The sequence below is a fragment of the Hylobates moloch genome, unplaced genomic scaffold, assembly GCF_009828535.3.
Source record: "Hylobates moloch isolate HMO894 unplaced genomic scaffold, HMol_V3 SCAFFOLD_22, whole genome shotgun sequence".
NCBI classification, from domain to species: Eukaryota; Metazoa; Chordata; class Mammalia; order Primates; family Hylobatidae; genus Hylobates; species Hylobates moloch.
Window position 1 is genome coordinate 44,591,863 of NW_026652297.1, and position 25,918 is coordinate 44,617,780.

The following is a 25,918-nucleotide window of genomic DNA, read 5'->3' on the forward strand; positions in this document are numbered from 1 at the left end:
TCTGTAAGTCAGAATCATAGGCAAGCTCAACTGACTTTTCCATTTAGGGTCGCAAAAGGCCGAAGTCAATTTATCTGTTGGGCTGGGCTCTTAATTGAAGATCTGGGGAAGAATTCCCTTCAAAATTCATTCAAGTTGTTGTCAGAATTCAGCGTTTTGTGGTTCTAAAACTGAGATCTGTTTCCTTGCTGGCTGTCAGACAGGAGCTGCTCTCAGCTTCTTGAGGCATCCAGTATTCCTTGTCATGTGTTTTTTTTTCATCTCAGCATTGGCACTTTTTTTTTTTTTTTTTTCCTGAGACAGAGTCTTGCTTTGTCACCCAGGCTGGAGTGCAGTGCCACGATCTCGGCTCACCACAACCTCCATCTCCCAGGTTCAAGTGATTCTCCTGCCTCAGCCTCCCGAGTAGCTGGGATTACAGGCACCTGCCACCAGCCTGGCTGATTTTTGTGTTTTTCATAGAGATGTGGTCTCACCATGTTGGCCAGACTGGTCTCGAACTCCTGACCTCAAGTGATCCACCCACTTCGGCCTCCCAAAGTGCTGAGATTACAGGCATGAGCCATCATGCCCAGCCAGCACTGACAATTCTAATCCTTCTAGCACTTTGATTCCCTCTCACCTCTCCTTCTGCCTCTAGCCAGAAAAAACTCTGATTTTAAAGGTCTTACGTGATTAGATTCAGCTTACCTAGGTAATTCAGGATAACTCCCTATGTCAAGGTAAACTGATTAATAACCTTAATTACACCTGCAAAGTCCCCTTTGCCATAATATATCATACTGACAGACATGCTATAGCATAATACTAATAGTTCTAAGAATTTTGATAAAAATCTTGGAGAACCATTTTTAAAATTATACCTACCACAGTATCCTTCAAGGGATAAATTGATTCTACTTCTTCCTTATGTCAGAAGCATCTGATGAGGATGAACTATATATTCTGAAATCACCATGATTAGATGGGTACTAGAAGGTGATTTTACTTTCATTAAAATAAATTCGGAGTCATTGACACATTTTATCTTTGATTTACATAAATGCCTCCCCTCTGTTTCTTACCCTCAAAATATTTCCCATGTAGCTAAGTGGCCAGTACTAAATCCTACATGCATTAATAAGTGTAGATGGACAAAAACATCTGGATTACTGAGAATTCCCATTAGCATTGTCTTGAGAAATGTAAATTTGCTTTTTTGTTCTTGATTTATCCTATTTTTGATTTATTATTTATATTGTTTATTTTTAGACAGAGGTCTCACTTTGTCGCCCAGGCTGGAGTGCAATGGTGCGATCTTGGCTCACTGCAACCTCTGCCTCCCAGGTTCAAGCGATCCTCCTGCCTCAGCCTCCCAAGTAGCTGGGACTACAGGCATCTGCCACAGTGCCCAGCTAATTTTTGTATTTTCAGGTAGAGACAGGGTTTTGCCATGTGGGCCAGGCTGTTCTCAAACTCCTCACCTCAGGTGATCCGCCCACCTTGGCCTCCCAAAGTGCTGGGATTACAAGCATAAGCCACCACACCTGGCCTTTTTGCTTACTTTTAAAAAAACAGGAGAATGGAGATATTTCATGTGTAGATGACACATATTCATTCCCTTTAGTTCCCACTCACATTCAATTTCTTGAGGAAGTTAGCCCTTGCAAAAAAAAAAAAAAAGTCATCTCATTTTTTTTTCCCCACAAAAACTTCCCGTTTTCTTGGGGTTGCTAGAAAGTTGCTACAAGAAAGGCTAAAAATAATCATGCCTACAGATATTTGAAAGGAAAATAGTTCCTCTTTTTTCACAGTAGCAGCTTGGACCTGAGAATGTATGGGAGCAATATTTGGGCTGCTCAAAGAAACACAATTTCCCTTCCTCAGACTAGAATTACCAACCTAGAGAACATGAGTTTTGAAAGTAGATGTGCTTCTTTTATCTTTTTGGACTTGTATGCTGGTGTTTTCTCTGTCACCTTCAATGTGAAATCCTCTTCAGGGTGAGGCACTGAAAGCAGATTGATTAATGTCTCTTGGCCATTTGAGACATTGAATGGCTCTTTTAAGTTGGCCACGTTCTCTCAAGAACTATGCTTGGGTCTACATATTCTGGATATATAATACATACTTGTAGGATGCTATTTTTAAATCATTCATTTATTACATATTTAGTGAGTGCCTACCCCTTGTCAGTTCTAGGTGCTGGGAATAGAGCAGTAAAACCAACCCTCAACTTGGCCCCTCTGGAGCTTACATTTCAATGGGGGGGATGGACAATTAATACACAAGTAAATCTAATAAAAGCATCATACAATATACATTACAATGATAAGCACAATGAAGAAATAGAAAGCAGGATAGAGAGTATTAGGGACTGTTGAATGTAGTGGCCAAATTTTCTTGTTTATTATGGTCCAAGAGTGCCACAGCCCTCTATGACATTTGAGCAGATACCTGGAGGAAGTGAGGGAGTGAGCCGCCAAGAAGGAATGGCAAGTGCAATGACCCTGAGGTGGGAGCGTGTTTGTCATGGTGGAAGAGCTGCAGGAAACCAGCAGGGCTACAACACTCAGGGGAGAATGAGAAAGAGTGAGGTGACAGTAGAGACCGGATCATGTAGAACTTTGTCAGCTTCTTTTCTGAGTGAGATGGACAACATTGACACGTTTTGAAAAGCATAACAATGTGATCTGCCTTCAGTTGCAAGTCATCTCTGTATTGACTGAGCAGGAAATAAACTCCAAGAATGAAGATGGAAACAGGGAAAATATTTAAGAAGCTATCACTACAATCCAGGGTGGTGGGTTGTACTAGGGTACAAGGGCTAAAGGTGTTGAGAAATGGTCAGATTCTGGATATATACTGAAATCAAAGTTGATGGAAAGATATGAGTCAAAGATAATTTGCAGGTTTTGGGGGCCTGGTTCACTGAAAGAACAGAGACATCATTTACTCCAATGAGGAAGACTATAGGAGGAACAGGTTTAGCAAAGAAGAAAGGAAGTCAGGAGATCAGTTTGGGGACACAGTCATATCAAGTAGGCAGTTGGATGTATGGGTCCGGAATATAGGGGAGAGGTCCAGCTATAGGTGTAAATAGCTTTCTACATTTGTAAATAGTCAGGATATAAGCTTTTCTTTTTCTTTTTTGAGACAGAGTCTTGCTCTTTCACCCAGGCTGGAGTGCAGTGGCACAATCTCGGCTCACTGCAACCTCTGCCTCTGGGTTCAAGCAATATTCCTGCCTCAGCCTCCCGAGTAGCTTGGAATACAGGTGTGCACCACCATACCAGGCTAATTTTTGTGTTTTTAATGGAAATGGTGTTTCACCATGTTGACCAGGCTGGTGTCAAACTCCTGATCTCAAGTGATCTCCCCGCCTGGGCCTCCCAAAGTGCTGGGATTACAGGCGTGAGCCACCCCATCCAGCTGGGATATAGTTTTCTAAATCTATGACGCTAGATAAAACCATTTGGGAATTGAGAGCAGTGAGTAGTCCACGGACTGACCCTTTGAGAGTGCAACATTTAGCAGTACTCAAGATGGGAAGGAGCTAGTGAAAAAGCCCCAAATGACTACATAAGACCATCAACCAGATTACAAAGAAAAACCCAAACATGTGTGCCCATATATCACCCAACAGCAGTTATGTCTTTCATGTTTCTTCCCCATAAAATGCTGTTCATCAACTTTTTTAGACCAGGGTCTTAACATTGGACAAGTCACAAAACCTCTCTGGAGCCTATTTTATTTTTCAACAGCTGTAGGAAGCAAATACAAGTTGGAAATCTAAGGCTCAGAAAGATTTGTACAAAGTTACACAGTAATGAAAGGGGAGCCGGGATTCCCACTCACTCTAAAGAATATGATAAAATGGCTAATATTCACTGAATGCTTAACATGTTCCAGGCCCTGGGCAGGTATTATTTTAATTAGTTCTCACAATAATCCAATAAGGGAGACACTAATTTACTCACATGAGAAAGCTGAGGCTCAGAGAGGTTAATGAACTAAGCCAAGGCTCACTGTTAATAAATAGCAAAGGTAAAATTAAATTCCATATCTGCTTGAGGTAGAGGCCTTGCTCCTAACAGCTGCAGCCTGTCAGGACCTGGCAGCAGTAACCTCTCCTTTCCTCTTCCCACCATTCCCCTGCACTGCTTTCTGTACCACATCTCTTTTCAGAGTGATGTTGCCCCAATTGCAGAGGCCACTGTGCTGTTTATCCAGTGAAAGCCATAGCACAGCCAACCCAAAGTGCCCCCAATGAAAACAACCTACAGCACTTCCAGCTTCAGAGCAGTATTTGAAAAATATCATGAACAGCAAACACGGCAGTCTGTCTGTGGCTTTTGTATGTGTATATAGTGTGTGCGTATGTCCCTTCTCTTGAGCAAAATGACTTTTAGAATTATAGAAAAAAAGGTGCAACATCAATGTGAATCTGCTATTTAAACTCATAACAGAGAAAGTAGCTTGTTTCTGGCTATAGGAGGAAAAGACGATATTCCTTAGTAAAAATGGAAATCCACATATGGGGTTCTTGTAAAAATGAAGATAGAAAATTGCAAGTTTGGGGATCAAGTTCTGGTTCTATCATCTGTTAACAGTATGACCCTGGAACCTTAATTGCTTTGAGTCTTTGTTACTTTTTCTATGAAACGAAGTATTAAAAAAGACTCCAAAAACCTGTCCTGATCTACACACAAGAGGTCAAATGAGAAAATGAATGTGAAGATGCTTTATAAACTATATAGCATATCTCTTCTCTCTCTCTTCTCTTCTCCTCTCCTCTCTTCTCTTCTCCTCTCTCTCTTCCTTCTCCGCTCGATACCTCCAATAAAGATCTCTTGACTGTGAAAAAAAGAAAAAAAAAAACTATACAGCATAGTAGGTGCAAGTGTGACATGAGCTTGTTCTTGTTTTGGACTCATTATAAAGTCACCCCCACACACTCTGTGATTGTTCAAGACTATGCAAAGTCAGACACAGGAAAATGAGTAAAACAGATGGAGGCATAAAGAGGGGGAACTCAGAGAAAACAGTGAAGAACAGGAATCAGAAAGACAAAGGAGAGGAAAGGTGGGGAGGAGAGGAGAAGGAAGCGGGGAAGGGAAAGGAGGAGACGAGAACAGCTGCTTCATGGAGCATGGCCAGCAGCCCAGTCCCAGCCTTTCTGCATGTCCCTGACTTCAGCCCCTGGTGAGTCACAGGCTTGCTCTGTGCTTCCTGCTGTTACTCTTCTCATCCATCCTTATTATCAATACCTGTGGCCAACAAAGTATTTGATAAAGGCATCCTCAAAGTCAGGTGATATCTGTACATTATAGATTACAAAGTTGAGTAATATCCAGAATTGGTAGTTTAATGTGATGACTTCTTAACAATTATCACTGTTTCAGGGAAGGGCAAAGGTGTGTGTGTGTGTGTGTGTTCATTTGTGTGTATCTGTGTATGCGATTGTGGGTGTTTGTGTATATTTATGAGGCTTTTTACTTGGCGGAGTTAAAAAGTTGGTCATCAAGGTTGAGATTAGCAAAGGAAGTGAAGATTTTTCCAGAGCCCCTAAAATGTTCCTGTTGGTCAGCACTGAGGACATCTTTATAACTGAGTATGTGCAATAAATATGTCTTGGGACCAGTGCCACACATTCCTCTCTAAATAGCCTTTACCTCTCTGGAATAACCCTTTAGATGAGGAAGAAAAGGGCTGTGATTTTATAGCTTGTTATGAAGCTGGAGTGAAGATGATGCTTCAGTACTTACCCTACAAAGATACCCCCAATCCCTCACCCTAAAATTACCATTGAAATCATGTTCCCTTTCTCATTCACTCTCAGTTTCCATGTCAGAAAATATACTGTTACCTCCCTGCACCCTTTTCATCTCTCTCCCTTTTACTCTTGCTTAGATGGAAAGATAACCCAGCAATGCCTGCAGGGCTGATGTACGAAGGAGTTTCCCAAGAGCCCCTGAAATACTCCGGTGGGAGTGCAGCTCAGAGCACAGTGCTTCATGCCTTTGATGAGTTCTTAGGCATTCGTCATAGCAAGGAAAGTGGTAAGTGAGACATTTTGTTTTCCCTTGAGAGGAGAGGGAGGAAGAGAGGAGGTGGTTTTTTTTAACCAATTGATAAAACCAAATATAAATTAAAATGTCATGAAGCTTATACTTCTCTAAGTCAGCCAAGAAACTGCATGACTGCCAATGTTTTTGTGTCAAGTCAATTAATATTGGAATATCAGATCTCAGCTTGATCTTGGGTTTTACTTCCAAATCTTAAAATGTTGCTCTGTTTCCAACTGTTCACTATCACTTTGGTTTGGATCTTTAGGCACTAGTTTCCTTTTTCTGAAATGGGGGAGAGATGTGGAGTTTGAAGGCTATGAGTCTGGGCCAGCTGGAAACAGGTCTGGGCTCTTCCACGAAAGTCCTTCCCCACAAAATGGTGCAATCTCTAGCCAAATCTATTTACACCAGCAGAGGGATCTATCACTCTGGAAGCTTGAAGTTGCTCATTTTCTTACCTACAAGAATCAAGTTAAGTTTCTAACAGTTGCAAAAAAGACACTTCATACTATGGAGTTTTCAAGTTGGATTAGAAGAAAAAGAATCACCAGAACTTAGTGACATAGATTCAAGTCAGTTCTCTAAAACTGTCATAATTTTTCATGGATTTTGGCATTTGGTGACGTTAATGGTTGATTTACTTACCATGCATAATATTAAACCCATCATGAATTTCCTATAAATATCTATGGATTTGATTTTTAAACCACTTGGCTTCAAGAGGCTATTACTAAAATGGTGACTCATTCTTTATCTTTTTTGCCTTCACGGGCTTTATATAACTTTCTCCTTTTCTTGTGCTCCCTCCAAAACAAAGCACCGAGGAAACAAAATTCACCAGAGTATTCAGCTAGTCAGTTCAAGGGTTTGTGTCCTACATTTGAAGATATTCCTTATAGCAGCTACCAACGGGATACTTTGTTTACATTTGTTGTGTAGTAAATATTTATACATTGGCAAACAAATCTAGTTCCAACTCTGCCATCTGAGATGTTCTTACTTCGTTTCCTCTTCTCCATCTCCTGTCAACAGTTAGAAATATACATTTGAATATGTGAAGTCTGCAAACAAAAAGGCCAAGGTAGATTTGAGTTAGAACACCAGCAACAGTTTCTGGTGCATTCTTGTCTGAAAAAGCAGAGAAGATTGGGCACCAATTGGGTCATGCCTGTAATCCCAGCATTTTGGAAGTCTGAGGCAGGTGGATCGCTTGAGCCCAGGAGTTCAGGACAAGCCTGGGCAACATAGCAAGAACCTGTCTCTACTAAAAGGAATACAAAAAAATATTAGCTGAGTGTGGTGGCGCACACCTGTAGTTTCAGCTACTCAGAAGACTGAGGTGGGAGGATCACTTGAACTCAGGGGCAGAGGTGGCAGTAAGCTGAGATCACGCCACTGCACTCCAGCCTGGGCAACAGAGCAAGATTGTGTCTAGAGAAAAAAATAAATAAAAAAGAAGAAGAAGCAGACGAGCTCTGCTATATTTCCATGTGGAGCTATGACATTATGCTGTATTGTTTGTTTCAGCTGACTTTCTGTACAGAATGAGGGATTACATGCCTCCTTCCCATAAGGCCTTCATAGAAGACATCCACTCAGCACCTTCCCTGAGGGACTACGTCCTGTCCTCTGGACAGGACCACTTGCTGACAGCTTATAACCAGTGTGTGCAGGCCCTGGCAGAGCTGCGGAGCTATCACATCACCGTGGTCACCAAATACCTCATCACAGCTGCAGCCAAGGCAAAGCATGGGAAGCCAAACCATCTCCCAGGGCCTCCTCAGGCTTTAAAAGACAGGGGCACAGGTGGAACCGCAGTTATGAGCTTTCTTAAGAGTGTGAGGGATAAGACCTTGGAGTCAATCCTTCACCCACGTGGTTAGCATGCTGCCCTCTCCCCAGCAATGCAGAGCCGCATGGAGGGCAGGTGGGCCTGGAGAATGAGGGTCAAGGTTCTGCCTGGGATTATCCAGGAAGGATCTCAGCCCTATTCACGTTTCTGCTCTACAGAGCACTATATTCTCCTTGTTGAGAGCTGTTGGCTTCACAAAGGAGAGTTGATGTGGCCAAGCCTTTCCTTCCCTACCTGATCACTGCTTAACAGCAAGTATAATGGATACTGCCTCATGCGGAACCCCCCAGAGGAGTGACTGTACTCCATTCTCTTTGCCAAGTAATAGAAAACCAATCTAAATTTCAAAACTCAGATAAAATTGCCCGGGGATACATTACTTGTTGATTTTCTTAAAAAACAGATTCAGTTAACAATTCATTAAGTTCATACTGAGCACTGCCTTCAAGATTGGAACAAGGATTTCTGTGGTCCCAGACCAGCCCTCTTCTCCCTGAATGTGTTGAGCTGGTGGCAGGAGGTTGGAAACGCTCCAGTGGAGATGTGGAAGAAAGAGGATGCTGACAATAAGGACTTGGAAGTCACTAGTGTGAAAACGAGCAGTTAATGATACGGGAATGGATGAGACTTTCCACATGGTACCTAGATTTGCAAATTCTATTGTAATGCCTTTATTTTTAGAAGAATTATTCTCTCTTCTTACTCTGAAAATCTGTATTTGTAAAACGAATGAATGGATCCTATATAAGTAAATAAGAAAACTGGGAATAACTAAATCGATGTGTTTAGTGTGCAAATAAATGTAAATGCTTTTATTGACTTGGTTTCTTTTTTTTTTATATACTTTAAGTTCTAGGGTACATGTGCACAACATGCAGGTTTGTTACATATGTATACATGTGCCATGATGGTGTGCTGCACCCATTAACTCGTCATTTACATTAGGTATATCTCCTAATGCTATCCCTCCCCCCTCCCCCCACCCCATGACAGGCCCCAGCGTGTGATGTTCCCCTTCCTGTGTCTAAGTGTTCTCATTGTTCAACTCCCACCTAAGAGTGAGAACATGTGATGTTTGGTTTCCTGTCCTTGTGATAGTTTGCTGAGAATGATGGTTTCCAGCTTCATCCATGTCCCTGCAAAGGACATGAAATCATCCTTTTTTATGGCTGCATAGTATTCCATGATGTATATGTGCCACATTTTCTTAATCCAGTCTATCATTGACGGGCATTTGGGTTGGTTCCAAGTCTTTGCTATTGTGAATAGTGCCACAATAAACATACATGTGCATGTGTCTTTATAGCAGCATGATTTATAATCCTTTGGGTATATACCCAGTAATGGGATGGCTGGGTCAAATGGTATTTCTAGTTCTAGATCCCTGAGGAATCGCCACACTGTCTTCCACAATGGATGAACTAGTTTAGAGTCCCACCAACAGTGTAAAAGTGTTCCTATTTCTCCACATCCTCTCCAGCACCTCTTGTTTCCTGACTTTTTAATGATGGCCATTCTAACTGGTGTGAGATGGTATCTCATTGTGGTTTTGATTTGCATTTCACTGATGGCCAGTGATGATGAGCATTTTTTCATGTGGTTTTTGGCTGCATAAATGTCTTCTTTTGAGAAGTGTCTGTTCACATTCTTCACCCACTTGTTGATGGGGTTGTTTGTTTTTTTCTTGTAAATTTGTTTAAGTTCTTTGTAGATTCTGGATATTAGTCCTCTGTCAGATGAGTAGATTGCAAAAATTTTCTCCCATTCTGTAGGTTGCCTGTTCACTCTGATGGTAGTTTCTTTTGCTGTGCATAAGCTCTTTAATTGGATCCCATTTGTCAATTTTGGCTTTTGTTGCCATTGCTTTTGGTGTTTTAGACATGAAGTCCTTGCCCATGCCTATGTCCTGAATGGTATTGCCTAGGTTTTCCTCTAGGGTTTTAGGTCTAACATTTAAGTATTTAATCCAACTTGAATTAATTTTTGTATAAGGTGTAAGGAAGGGATCCAGTTTCAGCTTTCGACACATGGCTAGCCAGTTTTCCCAGCACCATTTATTAAATAGGGAATCCTTTCCCCATTTCTTGTTTTTGTCAAGTTTGTCAAAGATCAGATGGTTGTATGTGTGTGGTATTATTTCTGAGATTTCAAACTCCATGCTGGGAGAACCACTACTCTCTTCAAAGCTGTCAGACAGGGACATTTAAGTCTGCAGAGGTTTCTGCTGCCTTTTGTTCAACTATGCCCTGCCCCCAGAGGTGGAGTCTACAGAGGCAGGCAGGCATCCTTGAGCTGCGGTGGGCTCCACCCAGTTCGAGCTTCCCAGACACTTTGTTTACCTACTCAAGCCTCAGCAGTGGTGGGCGCCCCTCCCCTAGCCTTGCTGCCACCTTGCAGTTTGATCTCAGACTGCTGTGCTAGCAATGTGTGAAGCTCTGTGGGAATGGGACCCTCCAAGCCAGGTACAGGATATAATCTCCTGGTGTGCTGTTTGCTAAGACTGTTGGAAAAGTGCAGTATTAGGGTGGGAGTGACCTGATTTTCCAGGTGCTGTCTGTCACAGCTTCTCTTGGCTAGGAAAGGGAATTCCCTGACTCCTTGTGCCTCCCGGGTGAGGCGATGCCTTGCCCTGCTTCGGTTCACACTCGGTGGGCTGCATCCACTGTCCTGCACCCACTGTCCGATAAGCCCCAGTGAGATGAACCCTGTTCCTCAGTTGGAAATGCAGAAATCACCCTTCTTCTGCGTCACTCACACTGGGAGCTGTAGAATGGAGCTATTCCTATTCGGCCATCTTGGAACCTCCCTTTTGACTTGGTTTCTATCTCAAGAGCTCATTCTACCTGGCAGCAGAAAATCAGAAAATTTGTATCAGGCCAATTTATTTATTATTTATTCATTTATTTATTTTTGAGACAGAGTCTCGCTCTGTCACCTAGGCTGAAGTGCAGTAAAACTACAAAGATGGGGAGAAACCAGAGCAGAAAAGCTGAAAATTCTAAAAGTCAGAGTGTCTCTTCTCCTCCAAAGGAACGCAGCTCCTGGCCAGCAACGGAACAAAGCTGGACAGAAAATGACTACCTCCTGGGTTCAAGCGATTCTCTTGCCTCAGCTTCCTGAGTAGGTGGGATTACAGGTGCCCACCACCATGCCTGAGTAATTTTTTTTTTGTATTTTTAGTAGAGATGGGTTTCACCATGTTGGCCAGGCTGGTCTTGAACTCCCAACCTCAAGTGATCCACCCACCATGGCCTCCCAAAGTGATGGATTACAGGCATGAGCCATTGCACCTGGCCAATCAGATCAATTTAGAATAAAATAAATTCCATTAATTGAAGGTTGCCCCTCACACTCCACGCGTGCCCACAAATATACCTGGAATAGTTTCTAAATTCCAGGGGACCTATCTAGTATCTTGATCACTGAGCAGCCTCTGCCCAAGTTCACATGTGCTAAGAAGTCCCTCTCCTCACGTGGACACTGGTCAAGTGGAACCTGTGGCCTGTGTCATCATGTCTTGAAGCCCTTCACATTCTTCAGCCCTCAAGGTCCTATCACAATACCTGGAAAAATATCTGACTACTTCCCACATGCCCTAGGAATATTTGGAGACTGTTATAACCATAACAACCATCTCCTCTCTCCAGTGCCATTGAGGAAAGAGAATTTTGCAGCCTTGTGAACTCTCAGGGGCCCTTGGTAGGAAGCCATGAACCAGTGTCTTCCACCTGGGGCACGGGGAGGGCCCTTCCTGTCCTATCTCCACAGAGCTTGGTCTGGCAAAGATGAGGTAGGCAGGAAAGACCAAGAGCTTCTTCTCAGAGACACTTACGGCTGTTCTTCTCTGCTGCTGACACTGCCCTCTCTTCTCTAACCCATGAAGGAGAATCTTTTTCTAGTCCAGATGGGCCAAGGAAAACGCATGGCTCTGACAGTGTCCTCTCTGCCTGTTGTTCAGGTCAGAGTCTCAGCTCAAAGACTTAGGCTGCCATAACTCAGAACGCCTTTTCTCTACACATGCTGTCCTTGTGTTTGAAAAGTCTATTTTGAACCTCAAAAAGTGAGCATGAATATATTTATTGTTCTTTGATTTCCTCTGGGATCAGTAAACTCAGACTGTCTTAACTGCCTAGGCTGAGTGTGTGCCATGGTCCAAGGATGTGGACTGGTGGCAGGAGAGGACAGAAGCACATTGGTAAATAATCCAAAACATTATTCTTCCCCACTGTCACTCTCAGGTATAAAGCACATGACCTTTAGAATAAGACCTATCTTTGAATTCTGACTTTCCTGTTTTTAAAACAATATGTTTTTTGACCAATGTCAGAAAGTCGCTAATTCTCAGATTCCTATTTCTTATAAAATTGAGAATGATCAGATGGGTCTCAAGTCAGATACAAATAACAGAAGTGATAATGCCTGGCATGAAGGGAAAATGTCAACAAAAGTTTATTTGATTATGAGGTGGGGCTCAGAGCATAGGTTGTGTAGATGTCAGTCAAGAGAGAACATTATATTCCTCCAACTTCTTGAATCCATAGCAATAAAATGACTGTTTCTCATTTGGATATGTGGGGAGGTAGAAACTGAAAAAACTACGGGCTTCAAGAGCTGAAAAACCAGGCCAGGTGTGGTGGCTCATGCCTGTAATCCCAGCACTTTGGGTGGCCAAATTGGGCAGATCACCTAAGGTTGGGAGTTCGAGACCAGCCTGACCAACATGGAGAAACCCCATGTCTACTAAAAATACAAAATTAGCCAGGCATGGTGGTGCATGCCTGTAATCCCAGCCACTCGGGAGGCTGAGGCAGGAGAATTGCTTGAACCTGGGAGGTGGAGGTGGAGGTGAGCCGAGATCACGCCATTGCACTCCAGCCTGGGCAACAAGAGTGAAACTCCGTCTCAAAAATAAGAGCTGAAAAATCTGGGTTTGTATTCCAGCTTTGTCACTGACAAACATGTTTTCTAAACTTTCAGAGCCACAGTTTACTCATTTATAAAAAAGGTGTTTTCATAATTACTGTATGGAACTAAATGGTGGTTATCACATTATCATTCCCTCTGTTTGGTCCTTGAACAGGAGAGAATCATGCCTAGAGGTTCCTAAGAACCAGAAGAGAAATTGGAAGTGGTGTCTAGTTGGTGAAGAAAAGGGATAATAGGACACCCAATCAAGCAAGCAAAGTGAGATAGGGTCTGGATTTGTCTTGAAATCATGTAGACATATAGTGAGTGATGACAAGGACCTTTGAGAATTTAAGAAAGGATGACACGGTCACTTTAGCTTTTAAACCTAGACCTGTACTAAATGGGGACCTATTTTGTGCCTTAGTGTTACAGGCTTAACAAGTAATCATCTTAATTGGTTTACTTTTAAAGGATTCAAGTGCACTCAAAAAGACCACAAAACTTGATACAGAATTTTCAATAAATATTGAATAAATGGAAAACTGGATAAATTAAATGGGGATGGGAAGAGAAGTGTACAAAATTTTATCTTTCAAAGCCTTCAGAATATGTTGTGTTTGCTTGTTGTCATTAAGCCTTATACATGAGGATGAAATAAAAGCAAATGTTTTTATTTTCTTTGCTAATGAACAACAATGAACCAATTAACCTAGTTCATATGTCGGGTATGATTTTCTGGAGCAAGGAGTTCCATTTTCAGCTTGATGTATAATGGTCAAGGTAAAGCTTCCACTACAGAAGAGAACACAGTTTTCTCAAGATTCCTAGGGATGAAGGGTATGCACACCAGTGAAAAAATGACTATCTAATGTAGAAATATTATTAGGACGATGTAGGGGTGTGACTGTTGAGCTTGAAGAAATGGCACAGCTGGCGTTCAAACCAAATGTAGACATTTACTTATAATACAAGGTGTACAAGCTGTTTACCTTGCTTAACTTTTTTTTTGTTTTTGAGACAGAGTTTCACTCTTTTTGCCGAGGCTGGAGTGCAATGGCGCGATCTCGGTTCACTGGAAGCTCCGCCCCCCGGGTTCAAGTGATTCTCCTGCCTCAGCCTCCACAGTAGCTGGTACTACAGGCATGAGCCACCATGCCTGGCTAATTTTGTATTTTTAGTAGAGATGGGGTTTCTCCATGTTGGACAGGCTGTTGTGGGACTCCCACCCTCAGGTGATCCGCCCACCTCAGCCTCCCGAAGTGCTGAGATTACCGTCAGCCACTGTGCCTGGCCTGCTTAACATTTTTGAGTCATAAAAGTCACATTTTACATGAAGGTCATAGCTACTTTACAGTGTTTTTGCGAAAAGTCAAGCTCATATATATTGTTAGAGAGTAGGCCCTGAGTGAATGGTTGTACTGTGATGATGCTGCATGTTCCCTGAAGATCCCCCTGGTCTGGATAAGAAGACATATTTAGGGAAGAAGAAGCAGTAGGAGTAGGAAGTGTGTGCTCTCCCACCCTGTGAGTTCTGAGGCGAGTGGAGAAGAGGGAGGAAAACATGCAGTCGAGAAGTGCTGCAGAGGCCAAGCACGGTGGCTCATACCTGTAATCCCAGCACTTGGGAGGCCGAGGTGGGTGGATCACCTGAGATCAGGAGTTCGAGACCAGCCTGTCCAACATGGCGAAACCCCGTCTCTCCAAAAAAATACAAAAATTAGCTGGGTGTGGTGGCTCACGCCTGTAATCCCAGCTGCTTGGGAGGCTGAGGAACGAGAATCACTTGAACTGGGGAGGTGGAGGTTGCAGTGAGTCAAGATTGTGGCACTGCACTCCAGCCTGGGCGACAGAGTAAGACTCTGTCTCAAAAAAAAAAAAAAAAAAGAAGAAGAAGAAGTGTTGCAGAAACGCTTGGAGCATCTGTGGAGTCGTGTGTGCACGTACATGGAGGTAAGAAGCGAATTATGACTAAGGATAAAGAGACTGAAAAACTGGCCCAGGTTCAGATCCCGGGACAGACACACTCTGGTCTGGGACTTGTAAGTGTTTTTTGTTTTTTTGTTTCTGTTTTTGTTTTGTTTGAGACGGAGTTTTACTCTTGTCGCCCAGGGGAGTACAGTAGTGCATTCTTGGCTCACTGCAACCTCCACCTCTCGGGTTCAAGTGATGCTTCTGCCTCAGCCCCTGGAGTAGCTGGAATTACAGGTGTGTGCCACTACACCTGGCACCCAGCTAATGTTTTTGTATTTTTACTAGAGATGGGGTTTCAGCATGTTGGCCAGGCTGGTCTCGAACTCCTGACCTCAAGTGATCTGCCCGCCTTGACCTCCCAAAGTGCTGGGACTACATGCGTAAGCCACCGCGCCTGGCCTGTAAGTTTTGTTTCACAATAAGCACAAGAAGGACGGTGCTGTGAGATTATACTTTAGGTTCACCCAGATAAAATAAATAAAATCAAAACCAATAAAAACAAAATAAAAACCAATGGTAGTGTCCAACACATCATGGTTTCTCAACAATTGTAGAATAAATCCATACCCAGATTGAATGGAATAGAGGGGAGGTCTACAAGCTCTTGCCCTCAAAGATGGTTTTCTTCAGGGTACTCATCCTTATTGCCAGGGGCCCAGTGGAGGTGAGGAAAATGCTTGTTTTCTTCTATCTTAAGCAGCCTGCATCTTCAATTATTTTAAGTCAGTCCTGCAAATGGATGGAGTAGGTACCATTCATGTGTTCAATGGGAAGCTTCGCCAAATTTATGCTGACATATAGATCTCTCCTTCAGTAACCTGATAAATATTTGAGATTCCTTAATTAAAGCCTTACATCAGGGTTCTCAAGAGAAACAGAACACTATATATATATACAGAACACACGTGTGTGTGTGTCTGGTCCTTAGGTATCAGTAGAAGATTGGTTCCAGGACCCGTGCAGATACCAAAATCAGTGGATGCTCAAGTCCTTTATATATAAAACTGTAATATTTGCATGTAACCTACACATACCCTTCTGCAGACTTTAAATCACCTCCAGATTACTAATAATACCAATGTAAGTAGTTACTAATAATCCCATGTAAACAGCTAAGGTGTGTTTTTCAATTTGTATCATTTCTATTGTCATATTATTATTTTTAATTGTTTCATTTTTCTGAAGCGTTCATCTGTGGTTGGTTAAATCTGCAGATGTCAGACATGAAACCCACAGATATTGGGTGGTTCAGCTCTGTTTGTGTGTGTGTGTGTATGTGTGCATGTGTGTGTAGATAGAGAGAGAGAGTGAGAGAGAGAATGGAGGCTAGAAATTCCAAAAGCTACAGGATTGGCTGACAAGCTGGAGACCCAGGGAATAGCTTTATTGCAGGCCATGTCTGAAGACCATCTGCAAGCGGAATTCCTAATTCTTTGTCTTAATTTTTTTATTTTTAATTTTTGTGGGTACATAGTAGGTATATATATCTAGGAGGTACATGAAATGTTTTGATACAGGCATGAAATGTGAAAATAGCACATAATGGAGAATGGGGCTGCCATTTCCTCAAGCATTTATCCTTTGAGTTACAAACAATCCAATTACACTCTTTATTTTAAAATTTAAAATTTACCGGCCAAGAGCGGTGGCTCATGCTTGTAATCCCAGCACTTTGGGAGGCCGAGGCGGGCAGATCACGAGGTCAGGAGATTGAGACCATCCTGGCCAGCGTGGTAAAACCGCGTCTCTACTAAAATACAAAAAAATTAGTCGGGCGTGGTGTCATGCTCCTGTAGTCCCAGCTACTTGGGAGGCTGAGGCAGGGGAATTGCTTGAACCCAGGAGGCGCAGGTTGCAGTGAGCCGAGACCGTGCCACTGCACTCCAGCCTGGTGACAGAGCAAGATTCCGTCTCAAAAAAAAAATTACAATTAAATTATCATTGACTGTAGTCACCCTGTTTTGCTATCAAATAGTAGCTTTTATTCATTCTTTCTATTTTTTGTACCCATTAACCATCTCCACTTGTCCCCAGCCCGCAACCATCCTTCCCAGCCTCTGGTAACCATCATCCTACTCTCCGTGTCATGAGTTCAATTGTTTTAATTTCCAGATCTCACAAATAAGTGAGAACATGCAGTGTTTGTCTTTCTCTGCCTGGCTTATTTCACTTAACATAATGATCCCCAGTTCCATCCATGTTGTTGCAAATGACAGGATCTCATTGTTTTTGTGGCTGAATAGTACTCCATTCTAGATATATAACACGTTTTCATTATCCATTCATATGCTAATGGAAACTTAGGTTGCTTGCAAGTCTTAGCTTTCGTAAACAGTGCCGCAACAAACATAGAAGTGCAGAAATTTCTTTGATAGACTGATTTCCTTTCTTTTGAGTGTCTACCCAGCAGTGGGATTGCTGAATCATATGCTAACTTAATTTTTAGTTTCAGATTTTTAAGGAATCTCCAAACTGTTCTCCATAGTGGTTTTGGACTAATATACATTCCCATCAAGAGTGTAGAAGTATTCCCTTTTTTCCACATCCTTGCCGGCATTTGTTGTTGCCTGTCTTTCGATATAAGCCACTTTAGCTGGGATGCAATGATATCTCACTGTAGTTTTGATTAACATTTCTTTGATGACCAATGGATGTTGAGTAACTTTTCACATGCCTGTTTGCCATCTGTATATCTTCTTTTGAAAAATCTCTATTCAGATCTTTTACCCATTTTTCCGGATTAGATTTTTTTTCCTATTGAGTTGTCTGAGCTTCTTATATATTCTGGTTATTCATCTTTTGTGAATGGGTAGTTTGCAAATATTTTCTCCCATTCCGTGGGTTGTCTCTTCACTTCGTTGATTGTTTTCATTGCTGTGCAGAAGCTTTTAAATTTGGTGTGATCCCATTTATCTATTTTCGCTTTGGTTGCCTGTGCTTGTGGGATATTACTCAAAAAGATTTTGCCCAGACCAATGTTCTGAAGATTTCCCCCCAATGTTTTCTTGTAGTAGTTTCATCATTTGAGGTCTTAGCTTTAAGTAATTCATTTTGATTTGATTTTTGTATATGTTGATAGATAGAAGTCTAGTTTCATTTTTCTGCATATGGATATTCAGTTTTCTCAGCATCATTTATTGAAAAGTTTGTGGTTTCCTCAGTGTACCTTTGGCACCTTTGTCAAAAATGAGTTCACAGTAGGTGTGCGGATTTGTTTTCAGGTTCTTTATTCTGTTCCATTGATCTTTGTGTCTGTTTTTATGCCAGTACCATGCTGTTTTGGTTACTGTAGCTCTGTGGTATAACATTTATAGTATAATTTGAAGCCAGGTAATGTGATTCCTCCAGTTTTGTTCTTTTTGTGCAACATTGCTTTGGCCATTTGGAGTCTTTTGTGGTTCCATATACATTTTGTGATTGTTTTTCTATTTCTGTGAAGAATGTCATTGGTATTTTGATAGGGATTGCATTGAATCTGTAGGTTATTTTGGGTAATATGGACATCTTAACAATATTGATTATTCCAATCCATGGTCATGAAATATTTTTCCATTTTTTGGTGTCCTCATAATTTCTTTCCTCAGTGTCTTATAACTTTTATTATAGCGATCTTTTACTTCTTTGCTTAAGTTGATTACTAAGTATTTATTTTTAGGTATGGCTATTGTAAATGGGATTACTTTTTTAAATTTCTTTTTCACATTGATCACTGTTGACATATAGAAAACAATTGCTAATTCCTTCTTGCTCAGAGGAGGTCAGTCTTTGGTCTATCAGACCTTCAACTGATTAGAAGAGGCTCACCCACATTATGGAGAGCCATTTGCTTTACTCAAAGTCCATCAGTTTAAACGTTAATCTCCTTTAAGAAAAATGTCCCCACAGAAACATCCTGAATAATGTTTGACCAAATACCTGGGCACCGTGACTCAGCCAAGTTGACATAAAATTAATCATCACTGGGGTCCTTAAGAAGAACCTGAATTAGGATAAACTATGGCATCTGACACACTCTCCCTAAAGCCTCTCCCAAAGAAAAAGAGTCCTCCTTTCATAATGATGGAGAGGAAGTCAAAAAGGGAAGAATGTAGCTGTCCCCTAAGAGACGCCCAGAAGGAAGGCAGCAATGGATTGGATAGAAGCTTCTGAGAGAGAAGTGGGAAACTCCACGCAGACGAACCTTACTTAGTTTACAACTAAAGGATTTCTAAGCTGGGTAATGCCTGTGGAACAAAACTATTGCCTCTCATAATAAAAACTAAAACTCAGGCTGAGCGCGGTGGCTCGTGCCTGTAATCCCTGCACTTTGGGAGGCCGAGTTGGGTGGATCACGAGGTCCAGAGTTCAAGACCAGCCTGGACAATGTGGTGAAACCCCATTTCTACTAAAAATACAAAAATTAGCCGGGCATGGTGGCAGGCGCCTGTAATCCCAGCTACTCAGGAGGCTGAGGCAGGAGAATTTCTTGAACCCGGGAGGCGGAGGTTGCAGTGAGCCGAGATCGCGCCACTGCACTCCAGCCTGGGTGACTGAGCAAGACTCCATCTCAAAAAAAAAAAAGAAAAAAAAAAAGTAAAACTCAATGCTCCGAGGTACGGAACGTAGGGTGACTCTCTACCTAGGAAGAGATGACCAGGCCTTATATTCCTAAAGCTAGTACACAAGACACCTTCACCTTGGCTGCTGCCACCACTCACCACTGCTGAGGACAAGGGGACACTGATTCCCTTTAATGTTATGCCTGAGTCCAGCTAGGATCCCTGTAGTAATTTTTTTTTTTTTTTTTTTGAGACAGAGTCTTGCTCTGTTGCCCAGGCTGGAGTGCAGTGGCACAATCTCAGCTCACTGCAACCTCTGTCTCCCGGGTTCAAGTGATTCCCCTGCCTCAGCCTCCTGAGTAGCTGGGATTACAGGCATGAGCCACCACGCCTGGCTAATTGTGGTATTTTTAGTAGAGACGGGATTTCACCATGTTGGCCAGGCTGGTCTCAAACTCCTGAGCTCAAGTGATCTGCCCTCCTCGGCCTCTCAAAGTCCTGGGAATACTGGGATGAGCCACCATGCCAGGCTGATTTCTGTAGTAATTCTAAGGAGAATTTAATAAAAACTCGGGGTGATTTTAAAGGCAAGCAAACAAAAAACACCACAGAAATAACAGCTCGATAGCATGTAATGCTCACTCTGTGGTGCTCTCAGGCTCAATACTATCCTGATCCCTGGGCTGACTTTAGGTGATGGGACCTCTCAAACTGGAACCCAAATACCTCACAGCTTACGGAGCAGAAAGTCAAGACAGTGAGGCTCATAGACTGAGTTCTTCTTCCCTTACTGTTACTTTGAAATTCATTCTTTGCTTTTGCATTTTGGTGTCTCTGAAACAGGGTTAAGTGAAATAAAATTAATCAAAAAGGAGAAAGGAAGGAGGAAAATGACAGGGAGAGAAAGAGAGGAAGGAAGGAAGGAAAGAAAGGAGGAAGGAAGAAAGGGAGGGGGGGAGGGATGGAGGGAGGGGAGAGGGAAAGATCAAAGAAAGAGAAAGAAAAAAGGAAAAAGAAAAAAGAAACAAAGAAAAGAAAGGAAGTAAAAGTACAAAGAATAAAAAAGAGAAGGAAAGAAATTCTTAAAAACTGTGAGATGCTATTCAATTTAAGATCTGGAATACAAAACTTTTTGTACCTACAAGTCATTCATTGCTTCCACAGCAATGAATTTCACCCACCAAATTTTGTCTTGTGCACAGATGTCCTATTTGCTTTGCTAATGGAAGAAATACTCTTCTTTTTCTTTGTTCACTTAACAGTAAACTTAATAAAGGAGTTGGATATTATTGCTTTCTGAAATGCAATTGCTAGTTAATTTTTGCAGTTTAGCATCTGCTTCACAGTAACATTAAAAAAACTGAGTTCTTGAGTGTAAGCATCATCAAAAATAAATGCTTTTGTTTTGCAAAGTAATTTCCTTTGTAAACTCACAAATCTTTTGGACTACATGCTTCTGTGACAGCTGTACAGGTATCAGACCAGACTCTATTACGCATTTGCCTTTAATTGTCCGTAAGCACCTTTCTTCCTTCCTAACAGCACCATTAAGAGATTTTACCTATATTCTGTGTCAAAAATCATTTGCAGTGGGCCATGGGACCCTGCTCTGGCCATTCAAAGGACATATCTCTCTTCACAAAGTGAAGAGTACTGGGGCTAATGGGACTTGCCCTTAGAATGACCAGGCTTTTTGAGAACCAACTGAGCACACAGCCATGACATAATATAATAATATAATTATGCACATGTTCATGTACTCTATTTTGTGTATATATATATATTTGAGATCGAGTCTTGCTCTGTCGCCCAGACTGGAGTGCAGTGGCTCGATCTCAGCTTACTGCAAGCTCCGCCTCCCAGGTTCACGCCATTCTCCTGCCTCAACCTCCAGAGTAGCTGGGACTGCAGGTGCCCGCCACCACACCAGGCTAATTTTGTTTTTGTATTTTTTGAGATGGAGTCTCATTCTGTTGCCTAGGTTGGAGTGCAGTGGTGCGATTTTGGCTCACTGCAGCCTCCACCTCCTGGGTTCAAGCGATTCTCCCACCTCAGCCTCCCAAGTATCTGGAATTACAGCCACATGTACCAAGCCCAAGTAACTTTTGTAATTTAGTAGAGATGGGGGGGGGGGTTTCACCATGTTGTCCGGGCTGGTCTTGAATTCCTGACCTCAAGTGTTTTGCCCACCTCGGCCTCCCAAAGTGCTGGGATTACAGGTGTGAGTCACCGCACCCAGCCATATTATTAAAATACAAATATAACTATTTGAAATTATGCTCTGCAATACTCAATTTCTATTATATAAATGCTTTTATTTAAAAATAGCAGCTGAAGTGGGAGGATCACTTGAGGCCAGGAGTTCAAAACCAACTTGAACAACATAGTAAGAACCTATTTCTACAAAATATTAAAAAATTAAAAATTTAGCCTAGGCACAGTGGCGTGTGTCTGTAGTCCTAGCTACTTGGGAGGCTGAGGCAGGAGGATCGCTTGAGCCCAGGAGTTCCAGGCTGCAGTGAGCTCAGTGGATTTGCTCTTGACTGTGCCATTGGTATTTATTCGCCAGTGAGTGTGTGGGGAGGAGGGGCCTCTTTGGAGGTGTGGAGATGGATCTTGGCCAGGTGGACTGGGATGTCTACATGCAGGATGGAGCAGCCCCCAAGACGTGTGCAACAGACCAGGCTTAGGAAAAGTAAAGCTGGACCTGAGACCCACTAGCTCCGTGTCTTCATGTCTGATGTGGAATTCCAAGGAGTCTGCGAATTTTAATCGGAATATGGGCTTCCAGGTCATTATGAAGGTAAGATGATAGGGCATCTTTTTTTTCAATAATTTGCTAGATTGATTTATAATCTTCAAATATGTGTAAAGATGCTATGTTGATGTCCGTTTTACCCCAGGCTCTGGCAAATATTATGGCCGGGGAATGGTTGGTTACGAGTCTTTTGTTTCAAAGGTTTAATCTTTGCTTGTAGATCTAGTCACTTACCACGAGGGGGCAATAGCAACCTGCACAACGAATGCCAAGCTCCAAGCGAGGTGTGGATTCTCCACTGATTTCCTGGGCCAAAGAATTTTCCCATGTTTTAGAAATATTGTGATGAAGTTTCATTTTTATGTGATGAAAATGTTTTAAAATTGATTGTTGTGATGGTTGCACAACTCTGTGAACGGACTAGGAGCCACTGGATTTTACACTTTAATAGGTGAATTGTATAATATGTAAATTATATCTCAATAAAGCTGTTATATATATATATAAAATATATACATCTGTGTGTGTGTATATAGTTATCTCACCCAAGATCCTGCCTCCAGAAAGACCCACATTAAATAGATCCTGATGGATCTCCCTGGTTCAAAAATAAATGGTATTTTGTTTATTTCTAAAAGCGAATAGGAGTATTGTAAATGGTAGACCTATGGATATTTTTCTTTTTACATATTTCTTTATTTAAAAATAGAAATGCTCATAAATGTTACTTTCTTTTAAAGTTGGAGAGGAATTCTTTATCCTACTCCGTGATCAATGTTATCTGAGGATCTTTGCTGTCAAAGAAGCTGAAATGGAGCCAAATTGTGAAAAGAAGATTAGTGACAGGACTAAGAATTGCAAAGAAAGATCACATAAATAGTCAAACAGGAAAAGCCAAATCACTGCCTTGGGCCTTGAAAGAGATTAGTTGGGTTTTTGTCTACAAGAAAAGATAAATATTGTTGGAATTAAATGTCTCTCTCCTCACTGCCCCCAACCCACCCCCACTGCACCACACTTGGCCACGTGTGATTCCTGAGGAATACCTGCAATTGTAAGACCAGGAATATATCAGGTTCATGCAAATAGACAGTCCACTGAAACATGCCCTAGTTAGGCAACCACTGAAATTATATTGCAACTCTGGAGGGGAAATATGGATGGGACTGAGGCACCACAATGTGATATCTACCTAATCTGCTCATCTTCACCTAGTCCGACCTTTTAAAATACAAATCAAGCATAAAAGAAATCCAACTTCAAGAGTTATTTATCATTTCTCTTATCCATTCATATCCAATGATTAATAGGGATGCTGAGGCTGGGTGTGGTGGCTCACGCCTGTAATCCCAGCACTTTGGGAGGCCTAGGCAGGTGGATCACCTGAAATCAGGAGTTCAAGACCAGCCTGACCAACATGGTGAAACTCCATCTCTACTAATAGTACAAAAAAAAAAAAAAAAATAGCTCATGGTGTAGCACGCCTGTAATCCCAGCTACTTGAGAGGCTGAGGCAGGAGAATCACTTGAACTCAGGAGGCGGAGGTTGCAGTGAGCTGAGATCGTGCCATTGCACTCCAGCTTGAGCTACAAGAGCAAAACTCCATCTCCAAAAAATAAAATAAAATAAAATTAATAATAATAAAAAATAAGGATGCTGATCAGAGCGTTAAAAGTTCTCATTTGAAGCAAATGAAAACAATAAATCTAGACTACACATTGCTCAATCCCCTGTAGACCTCATAATAAACAGGCATTTGGATTAGTGATTGAAGTACAGAGTATTTTCCAAACAAGTCTGCTCACAACAACATTCCTTTCCATGACATTTGCTGGGTACAAATTCCAGTTCCTCCAATGGACATATTTGTAACATCTCTGTGTGTAAATTTTAGTGTAATAACAATATCCACACAATAGAGTATGAATATGAGTTAATGAATGTAAAGCATTTAGATTAGTGTCTGTATATAAAGCAAACATGTAACAGGTTGCTGCTATTGTTGTTGCTATGATTAATTGCTAGCAATTTTTAGACACACTGTCAAACAGTGTGGAAGAAAACTTACTTTCCTAAATCCAGGATGTAGAGTCATTGAAACATTTCACTCATTTTTGCCCTCTCAGGCTTCACCTGGAAGGGAAGTTTATGATCCAAGAATCTCAAAGGAAGGCCTTTGGAAAAAGTAAGAAATGGTATTGCATTCTTATCTTTTCAAGACAACATTTTTCTTTTCTTTTCTTTTTTTTTTTTTTTTTTTTTTTTTGAGACAGAGTTTCACTCTTGTCACCCAGGCTGGAATGCAATGGTGCGATCTCGGTTCACTGCAACCTCTGCCTCCTTGGTTCAAGCGATTCTCCTGTCTCAGCCTCCCCAGTAGCTGCAATTACAGGTGCCCGCAACCACGCCCAGCTAATTTTTGTATTTTTTTGTAGAGACGGGGTTTCACCATGTTGGTCAGGCTGGTCTCGAACTCCTGACCTCAGGTGATCTGACTGCCTCAGCCTCCCAAAGTGCTGGGATTATAGGCATGAGCCAATGTGCCTGGCCTCAAGGAGGTATTTTTCTACCATTGTTTGATTACTATCATGTTCCCTACAGAAGACCTTTTCCAATCCCACTCCTAAATTCCAAATGATATAAAATACCTGCTTTTCAAATAAAGCTAAAATGATGTCTGTTTTATTGTGGGACATTGCAAAACTCTTTGAGAGAACTGGAGATACTATAGAATTTGGACAAATTAGAACTGGAATTTACAGAGCTAAAAGTTCATGAGACTCTTGGCAGGGTGGAGCTAGTTTTCTGGGTGAGGAAATGGGATACCCCACTGCCTGATGGGATTGGGTAACCTGTAAAGTACGAGGAGTTTGGCTCTTGCTGTGTTGCCAAGCCCACAACTTGGTGACTTCTCTTCTATTAGAGCAATGTTGTATTTTACAGAATCAAAATGTTACAAATCCCAAGGATAGAAGTTTGCTTCTCTCTGGTGTTTTAAAATATCCAGGAGTGAGCTTGGGTGTGTTGGCTCATGCCTATAATCGCAGCACTTTGGAGGCTGAGGCGGGTGGATCACCTGAGGTCAGGAGTTCGAGACTAGCTTGGCCAATATGGTTTAACCCCGTCTCTACAAAAAATACAAAAATTGGCCGGGCACAGTGGCTCACGCCTGTAATCCTAGCACTTTGGGAGGCCAAGGCAGGCGGATTATCTGAGCTCAGGAGTTCAAGACCAGCCTGGGCAACATGGTGAAACCCCATCTCTACTAAAATACAAAAAAATTAGCCGGGTGTGGTGGTCTGCACCTGTAGTCCCAGCTGTTCAGGAGCCTGAGGCAGGAGAATGGCTTGAACCTGGGAGGTAGAGGCTGCAATGAGCTGAGATCGTGCCACTGCACTGCAGCCTGGGCAACAGAGTGAGACTCCATCTCTAAAAACAAACAAACAAACAAACAAACAAACAAACAAAAACAAAAATTAGCTGGCTGCGGTGGCATGTGCCTGTAATCCCAGCTACTTGGGAGGCTGAGGCAGGATAATCACTTGAGCCCGGGAGGCAGAGGTTGCAGTGAGTCGAGATCCTGCCACTGCACTCCAGCCTGGGTGACTGAGTGAGACTCTGTCTCAAACAACAACAACAACAGTAACAACAACAACAACAAATATCCAGGGTGGAATGGTGGCTCCATAGTGTCATTAATGACTCAGGTTGCTATCTCTGCTCTGATATCCTCAGGAGGGTTCTTCTATCCCATGGCTTAACATGGCTACTGAAGCTCCAGCCTTTACGTCTGCCTTCCAGGTCATTGGATAAAATAGGGGAAAGAGAACAACCTTCTCC

General features: G+C 42.1%; 1 protein-coding gene across 1 annotated transcript in view; it reads left to right on the top strand.

Moving 5' to 3' along the window:
* The window catches only part of IDO2 (indoleamine 2,3-dioxygenase 2), a 67,386-nt gene extending 58,665 nt beyond the window's left edge, over nucleotides 1–8,721 (top strand). Inside the window, exons 9-10 of the mRNA XM_032143856.2 lie at nucleotides 5,893–6,041; nucleotides 7,578–8,721. Coding sequence (XP_031999747.1) covers nucleotides 5,893–6,041; nucleotides 7,578–7,933 — 505 coding nt within the window. The 3' untranslated portion in view covers nucleotides 7,934–8,721. The remainder of the gene's footprint in view (nucleotides 1–5,892; nucleotides 6,042–7,577) is intronic.
* The last annotated feature ends 17,197 nt before the right edge of the window (nucleotides 8,722–25,918 follow it).